This window comes from Drosophila mojavensis, unplaced genomic scaffold (assembly GCF_018153725.1).
Source record: "Drosophila mojavensis isolate 15081-1352.22 unplaced genomic scaffold, ASM1815372v1 contig_231, whole genome shotgun sequence".
Classification (NCBI taxonomy): domain Eukaryota; kingdom Metazoa; phylum Arthropoda; class Insecta; order Diptera; family Drosophilidae; genus Drosophila; species Drosophila mojavensis.
In genome coordinates, this window is record NW_025318772.1 from 6,578,111 (window position 1) to 6,595,739 (window position 17,629).

Here is a 17,629-nt window from a genome sequence, read left to right on the forward strand (position 1 = left end):
TTACATGTTCTTCAGCAATCGCTCATCTTCTCACTCTCAGACACATATGCCCCTTATCTAATTTTATATATGCCAGTACAGTCTTATTTCAACCAATGAAACTTCTGTTCCACTTTTAACAACTAATTCATATATTTGCCTAATAAACTTTTAGAGCCTCTTAAATATAACATTAACCAAAACTCTGCTTAAAAGCTTTAGTGTAATAAAATTTAAATACTATTCATGTGCTACATTCTTGCAGCACAATATTCAACATCCACGATCCAAGATCCCTCGAAAAAATATCTAATATAATATAAAAGAAATAATATATCATTGCGCATATTTGTTTAGCAGGAGGTCACGCGATAAATGTCCGCTATTTGCTCGAAGAAACCAAGTAAATCACACAAAACTTGGATAATGCGTCAGTTGATGCTGCCGACATTATCTGGACGAAGATTGTTGAGTTTGCCCGCTCGAAGGTGGCAAAATATTTGCTTAGCAGATGCCTTTAAAGCCAGTCATATAATGGCTGGGCTCTGATAAGTCTAGCGTCTGGCACGCTTTGCCACGAACAGCTCCAGTCTCTCGTGCCGCGCTTTTAATACAATTGAAATCAACTATTTACTGCAGCGCAATTGATAATGCAAATGTGATGAAGAGCTCAGCTAGGGCTGAGCGATTCTATAGCAGACGCCGGCACCTTGGCTCATTCAACAATTGTGAAACGCGAAGCATAAATTTGCATAGCTTTAGTCGAGTCGCAGTCTCACGTGAACGACACGCAATTAAATTTATTTAAATCCAAATGAATTGCTGTAGGTCATATTGCGCATACGCCCCGTCGGCCCGCCATTCCCTCGCTATGGCGTGCTATGGCGTGCATTGAACCCCGTTTTGGCAGCGCTCAATGTAATTTCCGTAAGCTATATACATACTGCATGACATTTAACATATTAATGAATTGTCCCCATCACACAACGAACAGTAGTTAATAGCCCAAGTGTCAGAAGTCTACCTACTGTTTACCATATCAAAAATATTTTATTATCGGTTATCTGGTTTTCGTTTTAGTTTTTTGTTTTTGTCTTTTTTTATTTTTATCAGCTCGCATGCTCACTAATGGCTCAGAGTAATGTTGGCAGCTGTCGCTGCTGCTCGTCGGTGCTTTTGTTTTTTGTTTTCCGTTTTCTGTTCAGTTTTTTTGCTGTTTGTTGTTGCTTTTGTTTCTCTTTTATCTATCACTCGAAATTGATTTGCTAATTCATGTTGCTTGTTGGCAATTCATTAGCACGCCAATTGGCCGAACGAGCGCGGTTTAGCGCCACTTAGCAGTCGGATCGAGGTGCTAAAACTTCCGATTCGATTGCCCCAATCGAACTAACTGGCTAATTTCACCAAAAATAAACACAAATTATTGCCCTTGCTGTTAGTGCTTTTTCACATTTAATATCATTAGCAAATTATGTTCAACAATTCACAATCGCAAACAAAACATTTCTCGTTTAGGCTCCATTACGGCTTCCTTTTTAGGTGTTGTTATTGATATTTTGTTTGTTTACTTATCGTGCACAGATTACTTTTTTATGGTTGCTGCGAAATGAGGTTTACATTTGATTCAACCAAATGCACCTAGGGGTATTCAGTGCTTCTGAGAAACAGCTGCTCTCGACTGAAGCGCAGAATTCGCATCGGTTCAACGGTTCAACGAACCCAAATCTTAATTTGTCGCAAACTTGTTAAGGAAATCATCTAATTGGCAAATGCTGCACTCATTTATCAATGAGTTGCAGCTACAATACATACACCATGGCTAACATATGTATGTTTGTATATATGTATGTAGCGGCGGATATCCAGTTTATGCACAGTGGTTCAGCCAAACTCGTTCATGAAGCCAAATGAGCATATTGGAATGTGGATAGGACTGACGTCTGTCTTGCTGTTCGTTTGTTTCTCTTTGTTTCAAATATGTTTTAATAAGATATACAGAATTTTAAATGTATAGGCTATATAAATGTATAGTAGCTTTCATTCAGATAAACAGTTTGCTTCGCCTATGAGAATGCGGGACGAATCTGGAGTTACGATGCCACCTGTAATACATACGCCATTACGTAATAGTTTACAATTGTTATTCAAAATAAATACTTGTTTATACTTTTTCAGAGGGCTGTTGACTTATTCTACAGATCTAATACAAAATAAGTTTTATTAAATATTTCAAGAACTCTTGAAAATAGACATCCGAGTTATTAAATATAAATTTGTATATGAAATTCAATATTGATTATTTTAATAACTGGTGATGATTGAGATATATCATATCATAAAAAAAATTAAATATATGTTTACGTAAAAAAATATAGCTTGGTTTTCATGGAGTTGTCAAATTAGAGCAATTCATACTTCCATAATTTTGACCTAAGTTTTGCAAGGGAATGCAGTTATTTATATAAAATTAAATAAAATTGTCAAACCGTAAAATATTGAATAATATGTGTTTGATTTTAAGCCATGAGCAAGTATAGAGAATCGTAAACAACTGTTAGCATTCTACCTAGTTGTTGCTTTGCTTGAGAAGCTCATTTGAATTTGTGGAAACGTAATCGAACGAAAACTAAAAATAAAATAAAATATGTTTTAGTGAAGTGTTAGTCAAAGGCAACCGGAACAGCATTCAGAGTTCGTCGGAGCTCGACTTTGGCTAATATATCATATTCAGTTATTTCGCTGGCATTGAACTTGGTCAAGCCGTAGACCCTGACATGCATTTCAGGCCTTAAATAATGTAAGAGGTGTCACTGCATGGAGTGAGGAGTGAGGAGTGTGTGGAGTGAGGAGTGTGTGGAGTGTAGAGCGTGTAAACTGGAGTTACTCTAAAGTGCCGAATGGCATGGCATGCATGCATTGCATAACTTGCGGCCATCGAATTTATTTAATCTGTGTTAAATTGTATAAATCCGATATGCTTATATAGACAGCCAGAGAGTCACGTGAAGCCTCGCGACAACTAATTTACATGCCTCAATGCATTCCACTGCGCACGAGCGACGGGCTGCTGCTTGAACTGCTGCTGCTGCTGCTGCTGCTGCTGCTGCTGCTGCTGCTGCTGCTGGCTGTATTGCGCAATCTGTAATCCGTAGGCCTAGTTGTTGTCACTTATTTGCATGGTGATAGTCTGCAATTAATCGCCAGCGAAATTAACAGTTGTATTTGTCCCGCCGAGCCAACTGAACGTAATTCATCATGTTCATCGTTGCCGTTGATCAGCTGACGACTGTTGGCACAATTGTTTGCCTGTTCGTTTGTTTGTCTGTTTGCCTGTTTGCCGAAGTTACAGTTACTTTTGCCCGGCATTACGTGCACGCTATAAACAATACGTAAATATGCAGCTGCAGCGCATACAAAGCGTCTAGCTTCTTATCAATCTGTCGTGAGGCTCTGCCCTGTGTGTCAATAGATCTGTTATTATATATAACGAGCCCTATTTTCGTATCTATTGCCATAAATCTCTTTCGATTCGCTCGCTATCCTAGGAAGAGTCTGATAATAATGGTGTGAATCTCGCTTGACTATATTCAATTTTCGCCTGCTGTTAAGCATGAGAAATGCAATTAGCTGCACGCCAACTGTAATTAAATGTGTAATTCGAATACAGTTAAAAACTCACATTTAATTGTTATTCAATATGTATATATATATCTATAATTTGTGCCACTCTCTAAATTATATGCCCCGCGCACAACGTGTCGTATGAGCAACGCAATTTGACCGCATGAAAGTTGCGCATACGTAAAAACTAAAGACAGAAATAAACAGACGCTGCTTCAATACTCTTAAATGTCGTTGCCGAGTTTGCTCGAGATTCACTTAAGTGAGTCAGAGAATAAGTATAAGTACGCGGGAAGATATCCTGATTGCTCTGACGTGCTCTTCAGGCATGGATCTCATCCGGTTTTGGAGCCATTCTTATCTCTGTATTCTAAAAATATTTCTGTACATCAAATTGAACAGCTGAAGAGCGTAAAATGAACCTACATAATTCGAGTTTCATATACATTTTAAATATTTTAATGGAAAAGCGAAAGTAAGGACCTAGCAATAAAACTCAGTCTCTAATATAATATGATATTCAAGTATGTTAGACCAGATAGATGGACAGTAATATACCAATATATATATATTTATGTATATACTTTAGGGACTCTTCCAGGCCATCAGCTACTGGTTGCATATAAGTACTTAACCAATATTATAATCTCCTCACTTTCCATCTTCAATGGCCATTCAGAAGCAAGCAAGGTATTCCACACTTCTTTATCGAGCGATTCGCTCATGACTTGTATTACTTATATGCATGACAGACAACATGTATATTGTTGATATTTTGTTTATAAATACTTATTTGTTTTATACAAACGAGTTTCATATCAATAAACTTAAGTTTTCCAAGAACAGCTTATTGATATATCTGATCAAACTGATTCTGCGACTTCTACAGCGTAAGCAATAATTGTCTTCATTGAACGAGCTCTCATAATTCGCATAATGATTCACAGTGGGTAAAAAACAGCATGATGCCCTCCGATAGTGTATAGAGAGCTAACAATTGACTCAATGCGGTTGTGATTGGAAGTACTCATAAGGTTAATAAAAAACACACCTTTCTAGAGATCCGCACGATGCATATTCATGTACGTACGATCATCAAGCTGTGCGATCGAACTGAAAGTATTCAAAAAGTATTTCAGCAATGCCATTATAAGGGTTAATAACTTGAGAAGCAGTTAACAATGATTCGCATCATTCAATCTGCCTAAATTGTTTGTTATATAACTTGTTTTATTTCTCTTGTTTTGCATCCGTTTTGATTGACATACACAAATCTCAACTGGTTTCCTATCAAATCAAATATTTGTGCATTAGACAGCGCTACCTGTTCAGCTTGTTCTACAGAGATTTCCCTTTGCATACCCTGGAGAGGTTGTGGGTGTCTAGAAGGCTAGGTTGCTTTGCCTAGAGTGTTTAAGGATGAGAGTAGAGAGAGAGAGAGAGAACTTAATGTTGCTGAAGCAGGAGAAATCTCTCTCCTAATGCCTCCAAAGGGAAAGCAGTATCTCAGCTGATCAATGAGGCTTCTACAGTCTTGACTCTCTGTTTATATTTATACATTCGAAATTCAAATATCTCTAGACGTTTCTCACAGCATTCAGAGGTGCGAGTCTCTAGTTGTCTTGTGAGCGGAAGTTCGAGTTTTGTCCCTGGGTACAGGGTAACCAGCAGTCGGTCACTTCCGACCTTAAGCACTCAATTTATTAATTATTTGTATTGGTGATGTTTTTTGCATTGATTCATTTCCATATTGTATCGAAATTTGAGCCATAACTTTGCAAATTTCCTGATATGGCTCGATTATGAGAGAAAAGCGTATTTTATATTCGCCATGATATAATCAGCAGTGTTTTGGTGTTTGTTTATATACGCTTTTGTTTTGTGCCTGTCATTCGTGTGGAAAGATTTCTCATCTCTGGCTGGAGCACAAATCTTTTATCAGGCGCTCAACACGTGTTTTTGTAAAGCTTCTCTTTGGCTTTCGCGTGTGTGTGTGTGTGTGTTAGTGTGGGTGTCTGTGTCTCTGCGTGTTTTATTTATTATTTCTATATACAAATGATTGATTGCCTGCTTGGGGCTATTTATTTTAAGTAATTTTAGGTTACAATTTCGCGTACTTTTCCATCAATAATTATATTATTATAATGAAGTCAAAGTTCGTAGAAAAATTCTTGCCAACATTTTCCCCTGGTCAGTTTTATGCACAGCACACACAATCCAAGAACTGCATAAGTAATGTAGTTTAGCATTGAAGAAAAAAAAAAAAAAAAAAAAAACATGGATAAACCCCCGCATTCCAGTTTCTATATAAGCACAGGTCTCGAATTCTGCAAACTGATAAATCTTGACATTCAAATGAAATCAACCAAATTCAGTGAAATACGGAAGACTGAAGTTAACGCTCCGCAAACATCAACATTCGGAGCAAGTAAAAATCTTTAAATAGCTGATTATTCAAATATGAAAACTAAATTAAATTCACTTCCTGGCGCTGCTGATAGACAGGGTTAGATTTTAATATACATATATAAATGTACATATGTATGTATGTATATTAAGCGAATTCTGATTAATTTTTCTAAACTCAAATTGCCTTTATCTAAGCCCATATTCATAACTGATTTATTGTGCACGTACTTCAAAGCTGATTTATTTACGATTGCATTGTTTTTTTTTATGATTTTATTTGTTTATAACGTCGTGGCCGTCTTTGCTGCTGATTAATTTCCCCTTGCGATAGTCGCACTTATCCAGTGCTGTAAAAGCTCTCAAGTGGTATTTTAATTGGGCTATTTAGGGCACTCTGAAAATACAAACTGCCAACGGAATGGAATTTAACTGCAAGTATCCCCTTTTATATACATATATGTATGTACATATGTATGTAAGCGAAAAAGGTTTGTTTGCTTTGCATTTTGGTGATCCACCGAAAATAAACAGCTATTCAGCAAATTAAATTTCAATACAAATATTCCCATGCCGTATAAAAAATTTTATTTATTTACTTCAGACAGCGGAATCTTTTGAGCAGCAAAAGGAATTTCTTATGGCTCGAATTGCTTAGGCTTTGGCTAAAATCTAGCAATTCGAGAAATTAACTGTGATTCTAGGCGAAAATTCCAGACTCATGTTGATGCCAGGCGAATTGGATTAATAAACATTTAAAGAATGCCAAAAGTTCAATATGAAAGCTGATTATTATTAGTTTATTTTATTGCATTTCTTTATTTAATTATGTGGGGAATGAAGCGCAGTCCACGGGCGAGTCATGTGACTGGTGTGAAATTCGCTTTCAATGTGAGCGGAATAAAATATATGCAATAAGATTTGCATTGTGGTTTTAATGCTTGTTGTTGTTGTTGTAATTGCTTTTAGCACGTGCAACTAAGAAACTTGAAAAGCCTGAATTTCCCTAAAAGTGCAAGCAGTATAAGCTAACCTGCTGCTGCTGTCGCTGTCGCTGCTGCTGCTGCTGCTGCTGCTGCTGCTATTGGGAACCCCATGCGCTGGCTAAGGCCAAGAAGAGGCTGCACAATTAACATTTCTTTTGGTTTTGCTAGATGTGTTACACGATACCCGAGACACCCAGAGCTCACAGACGCAAGCCGGTTTTGTTTATATTTATATTTTCGTGTTGCTCTAACGAAAGCCGGCGCTGAGTCTCGAACACCGGGGGCTGCCTCTGCTGCCTCTGCTGCCTCAGCTGCTGTCTCTGCTGCTGCTGGGCGGCGTTTGCCGGGTGACACGAGCGGATTGCCATTCGCGACGCGCACCTATTTATAATCAGTTCCCAGCCATTCGGCTACAGTTGAGCGCTGCTTCTGCTTCTGCTTCTGCTGCTGCTGCTGTTTTTACCTCTGCTTCTGGCCCGATCTCGAATTCATTTCATTCCCGCATTCGACGCGGTCGCGAATAGTTTGGATTTGGCTTTTGGATATAGTTTTGCTTTGACGCCGCGGTATGCGCTGAACTGAACTGAAATTAAGTAAATTGAAGTGAAGTGAAGAGACTGCGACTGTGATTGTGACTCGCGACTGTGACAGTGAGATGAAGCCGTAGATGAAGCCAAAGGCAACGCTGATAAAAGCAAATTGGAGAGATACAAAAAGCGCAACAACTAAAGACCAAAAGACGTGAGCTTTGAGCGCCACATAAGTGCAGAGTACTACATATAGAGCTGTCTGAGTGCGCGTGTGTGCGTGTGTGTGTGTGTGTGAGTGTCAACGTCATTTGAGATGACTGCCAAAGATACGGGCCATGTGAACGGCGCCTTTAATGGCGCTGATGTGTCGGTGGACATACCCACGAATACGCTGTACCACACATCGCGCGACTGCATCGTCCAGCAGGAGGAGGAGCCGGTGATGTCCGGCTGGAAGGACTGCTGCCGCAGCACCTGGGCGAACATCTTTCGCCGCAAGACGCTGGAGAAACGCTTCCCCATACTCGTCTGGCTGCCGCAGTACAAAAAGGACTACATCTTCGGCGACATTGTGGCCGGCATCTCGGTGGCCCTGACTGTGATACCGCAGGCTCTGGCCTACGCCGGCATAGCCGGACTCGATCTGCAGTATGGACTGTACGCGTGCTTTCTGGGCTGCTTCATTTACATCTTCATTGGCTCCAGCAAGGATGTGCCCATTGGGCCGACGGCCATTTCGGCGCTGCTCTCGTTCCAAATAGCCGGCGGCAGCTGGCAGATGGCCACGCTGCTGACCTTCCTCACCGGCCTCATCGAGATACTGATGGGCATCTTCCGGCTGGGCTTCCTCATTGACTTTGTGTCGGGGCCGGTGGGCGCCGGATTTACCAGCGCCGTCTCGCTGATCATCTTCAGCTCACAGATGAAGGACCTGCTGGGCATACGCACCAGCGGCAACACCTTCCTCCAGGTGTGGATCAGCATCATCAACGACATACAGAACATCAGCTGGCCGGACTTCGGACTGGGCATCACCTGCATCGTTCTCCTGCTCAGCCTGCGCGCCCTGGCCAGCTGCAGCGTGGGACCCAAGCAGGGCAAGTCCACCTGCCAGCAGCTCCTCACGGGCATCTTCTGGACGGTGGGCACGGCGCGCAATGCGCTGCTGGTCTGTGCCACCGCCGCGCTGGGCTACTGGCTGTCCATCAGCGGCAACGAGCAGCTGGTGCGCACCGTTGGCTTTGTGCCCAAAGGACTGCCCCAGTTCCAGTCGCCGCCCTTCCACATGGACGCGGTGGTCAACGAGACGACGGGGGAGGTGCTGCAGGAGGCGCAAACCTTCTGGGATATGGTCGGCACACTGGGCTCCGGCCTCATAGTGGTGCCCATGATTGCCCTGCTGGAGACAATGGCCGTGGTGCAGGCCTTTGGTAAGTCGATGGGATTTCACTTCACACTTGATGGCTCGATAAAACCCGAAACAGCTCACTACTTATATAACAATAATAATGATCATAATATTGATATTGATAATCTGTAAATTTCCACTCACAGCCGATGGCAAGCCAACGGATGCTACCCAAGAGCTGATTGCCTCCGGCATTTGCAATGTGGCCAACTCCTTCGTGCAGGGCCTGCGCAGCAATGGTGGCGTGGCACGCGGCGCCATTCTGAATGCGAGTGGCGTGCGCACGCAGTTATCCAATTTGTATACGAGCGTCATCGTCATCATTGCGCTGCTCTACCTCACGCCCTGCTTCTACTACATACCCAAGGCGGCCCTCGCGGCCATCATCATTGCCGCAGTGCTCTTCATGGTCCAGTATCGTGTCATCAAGCCCATGTGGCACAGCAAGAGTGAGTAAAGCGAGAGAGAGAGAGAGAGAGAGGCAGATTGACTGATTGACTTTATTCTTCCTCTTCACAGAAACGGATTTGATACCCGGCCTGGGCGCATTCTTTGCCTGCCTGGTCATGCCGCTGCAGCTGGGCATTCTGGTGGGCATTGGCATTAATGTGATCTTCATTCTATACCAAGCGGCACGACCCAAGCTGCGCATCGAAACACTCAGCGTAAGTAGCCAAATTTGATACCCTACTCCTGCTGTTGCTCCTGCTCCTGCTCAGCTCTAACTAACGCGCGCTCTCTCTCTCTCTCTCTCTCTCTCTCATCTGCAGACGCCGAATGGTCAGCGTTATTTGATGCTCACGCCGGATCGCTGCCTCATCTTTCCCTCGATGGAGTTTGTGCGCAAAGTGATCAATAAGCAGGGCGTCAAGTCGACGCTGCCCGTCGTCATCGACTGCACGCACATTTATGGAGCGGACTTTACGGCTGCGAAGGTGATATCGACGATGGTCATGGATTTCGCACAGCGCCAGCAGCCGCTGTTCTTTTACAATCTGCAGCCGCGTGTGGCGCAGGTATTCGAGGGCCTCAACAAAGATCTGGTGGCTATATACGATATTAGCCAGCTGCATGCCAAGCTGGGCGACAAGACGACCTAACCTCGTTTAATGATAGATTAATTTAAGTCTCTTTTATTTATTTCAACACACACACACACAAACACACATATACCTAAACACTCGCTCAAAACTCAGCTAGATCAATTTGAATGGTTTGGCGAGGCCAGCGACTAGTTTCATTCAAAGAAAACAAAAAGCAAACATTCAAACTAAAATGAAAAGATCGAAAGAAGCCCACGCAACGTTACCAACGATCATTACCACCAACAACGACGACAACAACGACAACAACTACAACAGCAAAACAGTCCAGCCAAATAGTCAAATATTATTTTCCGTAAATTTAATTAGCATTTAAGTTGAAGCAATCTTCCATTATTTATTCGTTGGTGAATGATTTGATTTCATATTTGGCCAAATGCTGATCAAAATAACTTTGCACCTCATTGTTGTCTATCAGATTGCTACGCATAGTATTATAAATTTATATAACTATTATAAATATATATACATAAATAAAAAGCATTAACTGCTGACTAGTACTTAAATAAAAAGGCTATAAAAATTATGCGCTCAGTTTAATGTTTTTGTTTCGCTTGTCGTTGCTGTGGCGGCATTTAAACAGAAACTTTAATATCTAATCAAAAATTGGCACAGATTTAAGACTTTCCCAATAATAATTGACGCGACGTGATTTCCCATAGATTCACTGAACTGAAAATTTATAGGCGATTCGCAAAAAAAAATTCAAGGCGGTACATTATTTTCAATCAGATAAAACACACGTACCGTATATATTATATATACTTACCCACATTTATATACGTGAAAGCAATTACACAAATTCTGAAATATTTTCCAACTGTTGCATCATTAAAGTCAAAGCAAGTCTAGAACCAGTCGAGCATGCGCTCGGGTCTTATTAAAACATGCTAAATATTTCTGAATCAATTAAATCGCTGCCAATATCAATCTGAACTGTAACGGCCCTTTGTAATTGCACATTTAAGTTGCTTTGGCAACAATAAATATAGCATACTTTGGGGCAACTCCATAAATTCCCAGCTGAGCCAAGTATGCAGCTCACTCATTTTCAATGCAATCATCAACTTCGATTTCATATTTATATTAACACGATTATTTGCCAACTGGCAGGCGAAAGCACTAAAAAATACCACCTTTTTCAAATATTACCTTATTTTTAGTATTTCCTATTCATGTGAGAAAATGAAAATACCTTACTCAAAAGTAGGCATTTTTAGCACAAATTTTGACAGAAAATGAATCAGATAGAGCACACGTTTTACAGCACTGTAATTTAAAACTGCCATCTCATATAAACAAAAAATTTTAAAGTCTGAATGTGAAAATAGTTGGCTCGTCTACAGATTATTTTTATTTAAAAAAATTAAAACAAATAAATCCCTTTTTATCTCATTCGCTACGGTGAGTACCTCTAGGAGACCAGCAAGATATATGGTTAATACGATTCATTAATACACGGCCAGTCAGTTGAAAATGGGTGGAACCGGAGAGCCTAAGAATCCTAACGACAAAGAGGGCACCGGCCTCAGCTCGTTCTTTGAGCAAAAAATTGCCGAGTTGCAGTTCATTGTTTCGGAGAAGCAGCGCAATCTGCTGCGCCTGGAAGCCCAGCGCAATGAGCTCAACTCGAAAGGTAAGCAATATTAAACGAGCCATAACAGCAAATTTTCCACTACCAAAATTTACACTGCTGCTGCAGTGCGTATGCTGCGCGAGGAGCTGCAGCTGTTGCAGGAGCAGGGTAGCTATGTGGGCGAGGTGGTAAAGCCCATAGACAAGAAGAAGGTCTTGGTCAAGGTGCATCACGATGGCAAATACGTAGTCGATGTGGAGAAGAATATCGACATCAATGATGTGACTACCAATAGCCGTGTGGCACTCCGACATGATAGCTACACTCTTCACAAGATTTTGCCGAGCAAGGTGGATCCACTTGTCTCATTGATGTTGGTCGAAAAGGTGCCGGACTCCACCTACGAGATGGTGGGTGGCCTCTCCAAGCAAATTACCGAGATTAAGGAGGTGATCGAGCTGCCCATCAAGCATCCCGAGCTCTTCGATGCCCTGGGCATTGCCCAGCCCAAGGGTGTGCTGCTCTATGGACCACCTGGCACCGGCAAAACCTTGCTGGCTCGCGCGGTCGCTCATCACACGGAATGCACATTCATACGCGTCTCCGGGTCGGAGCTGGTGCAGAAATACATTGGTGAGGGCTCACGCATGGTGCGCGAGCTGTTTGTCATGGCTCGAGAGCATGCGCCATCAATCATATTCATGGACGAGATCGATTCCATTGGCTCGGCGCGTCTGGAGTCGGGCAGAGGCGCCGACTCGGAGGTGCAGCGCACAATGCTGGAGCTGCTCAACCAGCTGGACGGCTTTGAGGCATCCAAGAACATCAAGGTGATCATGGCCACCAATCGCATCGATGTGCTCGACCAGGCACTGCTCCGCCCCGGTCGCATCGATCGTAAAATTGAGTTTCCGCCACCCAGCGAGGAGGCACGCGTCGACATCCTACACATCCACTCGCGCAAAATGAATCTGACACGCGGCATCAATCTGCGCAAGATTGCCGAACTGATGCCAGGTGCATCCGGCGCCGAGGTCAAGGGCGTCTGCACCGAGGCGGGCATGTATGCGCTGCGCGAGCGCCGTGTCCACGTCACCCAGGAGGACTTCGAGATGGCCGTCTCCAAGGTGATGCAAAAGGACTCTGAACGCAATATGTCCATGAAGAAGTTCTGGAAATAATTTTCGATTAAATCAATTCGCATCATTATAAAGATTTATTTTTTGTCTTTCTTTTTTTCTAAGCAATAGTTTTACAAACAACCGCAGGAAAGCTTTTCTATAAGTATTTATATCCTCAGCGATTTATTTAAGTTCTTAATTTAAGTCCAATTAAAAAATCTTATTTTTATATATAAGAAAACTGTGCAGCTATATTTACAATTATATTGTAAATAAATTATATTATTATAAATTATTATTAAAAATTTTACTTTAACTCAAATTTGTATAGTCAGTCTAGCATGATAGTAAAAATTTAAATATTACTATATGTCTGATAATTATTCTATTATTATCTATGTCTTATTTCTACTTATATTTTATCTATTTTGTAAAATGATAATGGAGTATTAATCCAACAAATTCATTTAGATGCCTATGTGTTGGGCTGTATATATAACTCGATCTGTTGTGATTCATTAAATAAGCTTTATTTATTTTCATATTCAACCTCTAATTTACTCGCTTCCATTACATTTCACTCTAATCTCTCAATCTCTATCAGTCTCGAAATTTATTTATTTATGCCATTGCTGTTTATCATCCAAGCCGCTCTCTAATTTCTTTGTTTACGTAAAGCAAATGCCTGGCATTGAAATAAAAAAAAGGCAATATATACATGAATATGCTGATATGCTTAATTTTGGAGCCTGAGCCATTTCCTCGTCTGTGGGGTAATATCTGGCAATTGTCATCTTTAATGTGGAGTTTGGGGCTGGCGTTTAAAACGTCGCAAAGCAATTAAGGAATGCGCTGGCATCATCACGCAAGCAGCTTCAAAATTACCCAATGGTCCAGCAAGAAAGCAATGACCCGGCCATATTGTTATTGTTGCAGCTGCACTTGCAGTTGCAGTTGTTGTTGTTGCAGTTGCTACTGCTGTTGTTGTTTTTCGCTTACAAAGCGGAGCAATTTGCGTTGCATTGCAAACTCATAAAGTAAACGTTCAACGGGTTTGCACTTTCATTGTGCACGACTCGAGCGGGTCGCTGCGGTGCTGGAGGAGACGCGCCCAATTCCCCCAACCGATTCGGCAAACCACTTGGCTTATAAATGGCAGCCGCATCCAGGCGCTCGCTGCCAATTGACAACGTTTGCTTACCGGATTTACAAGCATTTCCGTTGCATGCCACACGAAAGTAAAAGCGCTTTCCACCGAGCCCGCCTTATTCGACTCGCAGCCACAACAACTGCTGGCCTTCAATCGCTGACCGCGCATTAGATACGTTTCGCCTGTGCTCCACGCAGGACGTCCTCCTCGGTTAACGCGCACGTAGCCGCAGTCGTGTAAGTGTCGGCAGCAGGGCAACGAGCCACTGCAGATTGTGGCTATCTGTCAACTTGAGTGATTACTGTGTTTTCAAATCTTGCCACCGTCCAGTTATCTGAGTGTGTGAGTGTGTGCTGCAAGGTGGTTGAGGCGGTGCTCGCCTTAAAAGTAAACTGGTTCTGCTCTCCCAATCGCTGCCAGAGCTGACTGACACACTTTAGTAGCCAAAATGGCATTCTACAATTTCTCTGATTGCATAAAAGACAAAGCTCAAGTGGAGTTGGCTTCCAGATTATTCTATGGCAACAGTTAACTGTTTGTTAATTTCTTGTGCGTAATATCAGCTGTGAATATCGAATATCGAAGGCAATATTAAGGCCATAGGTTCAACCTTTTTATACCACTTAAAAATGAGAATTTATGATTTTATGTTAGATTTTACTTGCAGGCAGAGGGAGTTTTGGCTGAGCCAATTAACTGTTTAGATTGTAGATAAAACTGCTGATGTGCTGTTCTTTCATTCAAAGCTGTATACATATGAGACTGATGGTATATAAGTTTGACTTTTGAGCTTCTACTATGCTCGACGCTTCTTCCATAGCATAAATAGATCTTCTTTATCCTTTAGTAACCAAAAACTTCAACAGTTTCTAAACAATTTCTATCTAGGAACCAGGACCAAAAGTTGTTAACTGTATTTTTGTAAAATGCTACACTAAATTATATTGCGAACAATCGATTCAAATCTAAGCTCTCTAAACCTAATATACTGGAATAAATGTCTGGTATAATTTGTTGTTTTTATAATGTACAGAAAGCTGCCATAGATCAGGCTATGATCATATCCATAAATTGGTTTGTATTGGATATATGTATGTATATATACCAACATTCTGGTATGTACTTGGATAAAAAATGCTCATTTATCTTCTAGATAGTCATTGCCAATCTTGAGTATTATGAGCTATTAAATTATTAAATATAATTAAGAAATATTATAGTAATAATATTTCTTTTTTATTTAATTTATGTTTTATTTGCGATCTGCTATAAAAATAGTTTAACATAAGCGGATGATTTAACCTCCAGAGAGCTCAATTATGCTTCATAAGTATGTTATATCATCGTAAAGTTTTAATGGTTTTGCTTATTATTAGAACACTAAAACAAATATTTTTTCATGTAATTTCCGCGTTTCTAAAATTTCTACTGCCTCGAAAAATCAGAGATGTTACGATTTGAAATCGCTTTACATATATATATTGTATTTTTACTGCTAGCTGATATAGATAGTGCAAATATTACTAACAATAATAATTATAGTAACCAGTAATAATACCCCCAATAAACACTTTACCTAGCCCAACTCACATCCGCGAAATCAATTGGCAAGATGTAAATTTTGATTTCAAGGCTAGCAAAAGGTGTTATGAAACTCTAATTTTTTTCGTGACTGAACCTCGCAGCGACGTCGCCACGTTGGGCATTGTGTTTAAATCAAAGGCTTATCTTCACTAGCTGACATTCGTTTTTGCAAAGGCTAAGACCGCCAATAAATTCACAGTTTGCCGTTGGCTGAACCGGTTGCAGTGGTTAGGAAATGTTTGAGACTCACCTTGAGGCAATCTCTGTGTACACACTCTTTGTCCTCAGCCACAATGAGCCACAGGAACAAGCGCCCACCTGCAGCACCCACAGCTTCCTGTCTGCCATGCGCTTATGTAAAGACTTTTGTTTCACATATGTATATTCACAGCTGAAACACGTTGCATAAACTGAAAAGCCCCAAGATGTCACTGATGCTGCATTTGTTGTTGTTGCTGCTGCTGTTCGGTAAGTTGTGGCCATAGACTTTCCATACAAGTGCAGCTGCTTAACTCTGCTTCCGGCTAACCAGGTGAGGTGCCAGCATTTGGACGCAAGGTGAAGCGCAAGGATGCTCATTACCATCTGAATGTGCCGCCGCCACCGCCGCCGGCGCCGCAGAAGAGCTCGGCATCCACGCACACTGTGACCGTGGAGCACGAGCTGCCGCCGTACAGCTTCGAGGCCATCAACCACGATGAGTTTGCGGCGCCGACTCATCCGCAGTACGAGAGTCCGCATTACGAGAGTCCGCACTATGAGAGCTCCGACTATGCGTCGCACAGCAGCCATAGCAGCCATAGCAGCAGTCATGCCGGCAGCAGTGGCGGCTATCTGGTGGACAATGGGCTGCGCAGCATTGCCAAGGGCTCGGCGGATCAGGCTATCTCGGCCGTGGCCAGCCAGAATGCGGCCGGCAAGCAGGCCTCATATGTGGCCAAGAGCACATTGGCCCAGGCCGCTGCTCAGGCAGCGGGCACCGCTGTGGCCGTGCTCAAGGGCAAGGAGGTGCTGCTGCACCGCCTGGAGGAGCAGAGCGTCGAGGCGCACAAGTCTGTGGAGCGAGAGTTGACCCAGCTGCAGCAGGCCAAGCGCTCCGCCAAGGCCGCCCAGTATGCCGCCCAGCAGGCCATCAATCACGTGAGCGTTCTGACCGCAGCACTCAACAATGCCCAAGCCGCCTCGGAGCTGGCGCAGAAAGCCGCCGCTGAAGCAGCTGCCGAGCTGTCCTCACAGATCGACATGGTGGCCCAGGCCAAGGGCAAGCTGGAGCAGACCGAGTCGCAGGCCTATGCAGCACGCTTGGACTACGAGGAGACACGCGAGGCGGCCGAGAAGGCGACCCTCTCCGCCCAGGAGGCGCAGCTCAATGCCAACGATGCGGCGCTGCACGCTAATGTCGAGCTCAGCGAAGCGGTTCATCTGCATGACAAAAGCGATCGCAATGCGGAGCAGTCGGCAAGCTCGAGCGGTCATAGGACACGCCCCCAGCAGGCCGCCTAACGGTTGTTTTCCACTTAGCTTAAGTTGCACTTAAATATTTATTGTCTTTGTGCGGAGTCCGAAGAGTTACTTAATAAAAGCAGCGATCACTTTTTCTAGGTTATGTCATGTGCTTTTTGAAGACCTATTTTATGGAGTTGAACCATGTGTGGAGGCTCACGAATATACGAGCTGTAATAGCGGTATCTTTTGGGGTAAGAATTATCGTCTTTTTGTGGAAAGATTTTATATGACTTGAGTGTTCTTTGTTGATATTCATTTAGCGAATAGAACATACACATGATAAATCATATGACATTTGAGCTTTCAGCTGATTGCAGTTATGCAAAGCTCGAGCTGATCTGATGGTTAGTGTGTGTAAATCACTTCATTCTATTTTATATGAATATCTTAATGATTATATATCTCCGGAAATTCAGTTTATCTCACTTACAGCTTTCACCAAGCTCTTCTTAAGTGCGGTAATTCATAATACCCTAAAAGCTTTAAGTTTTCGCTAAATTACTAATTGGCTTTAGATATAGCTTTAAAGTTTACATCGATTTAAAAGCTCATAGGCTATTACTAACTAAGAGAGACCTATGATTCTGAAAAACCCATTCTAAAATACTAAACTATACTATACTATATGAACTATACTATACAATATACTAATTCCTATT

General features: G+C 42.2%; 3 protein-coding genes across 4 annotated transcripts; all 3 read left to right on the forward strand.

Annotated features, from left to right (window-relative positions):
* The first annotated feature begins 7,425 nt into the window (after positions 1-7,425).
* On the forward strand, positions 7,426-10,567 carry LOC6575167 (sodium-independent sulfate anion transporter). Its single transcript, XM_002001147.4, has 4 exons — positions 7,426-8,952; positions 9,077-9,379; positions 9,450-9,595; positions 9,701-10,567. The coding sequence occupies exons 1-4, from the start codon at positions 7,836-7,838 to the stop codon at positions 10,028-10,030; spliced, it is 1,896 nt and encodes a 631-aa protein (XP_002001183.1). The 5' UTR covers positions 7,426-7,835; the 3' UTR covers positions 10,031-10,567.
* Positions 10,568-11,277: 710 nt separating this feature from the next.
* Positions 11,278-12,828, forward strand: LOC6575168 (26S proteasome regulatory subunit 8). 2 transcript variants are annotated; one of them, XM_044008050.1, is made up of 3 exons: positions 11,278-11,459; positions 11,497-11,669; positions 11,736-12,828. In XM_044008050.1, exons 2-3 carry the CDS (start codon positions 11,510-11,512, stop codon positions 12,788-12,790), a joined length of 1,215 nt encoding a protein of 404 aa, XP_043863985.1. In that variant the 5' UTR covers positions 11,278-11,459; positions 11,497-11,509; the 3' UTR covers positions 12,791-12,828. The 2 variants fall into 2 exon arrangements, with proteins under 2 accessions (XP_043863985.1, XP_002001184.1); XM_002001148.4 differs by having other exon boundaries at positions 11,278-11,437; positions 11,500-11,669.
* Positions 12,829-13,904: 1,076 nt separating this feature from the next.
* Positions 13,905-17,070, forward strand: LOC6575169. The gene is made up of 3 exons (XM_032728228.2): positions 13,905-14,116; positions 15,856-15,932; positions 15,997-17,070. Exons 2-3 carry the CDS (start codon positions 15,890-15,892, stop codon positions 16,965-16,967), a joined length of 1,014 nt encoding a protein of 337 aa, XP_032584119.2. The 5' UTR covers positions 13,905-14,116; positions 15,856-15,889; the 3' UTR covers positions 16,968-17,070.
* The last annotated feature ends 559 nt before the right edge of the window (positions 17,071-17,629 follow it).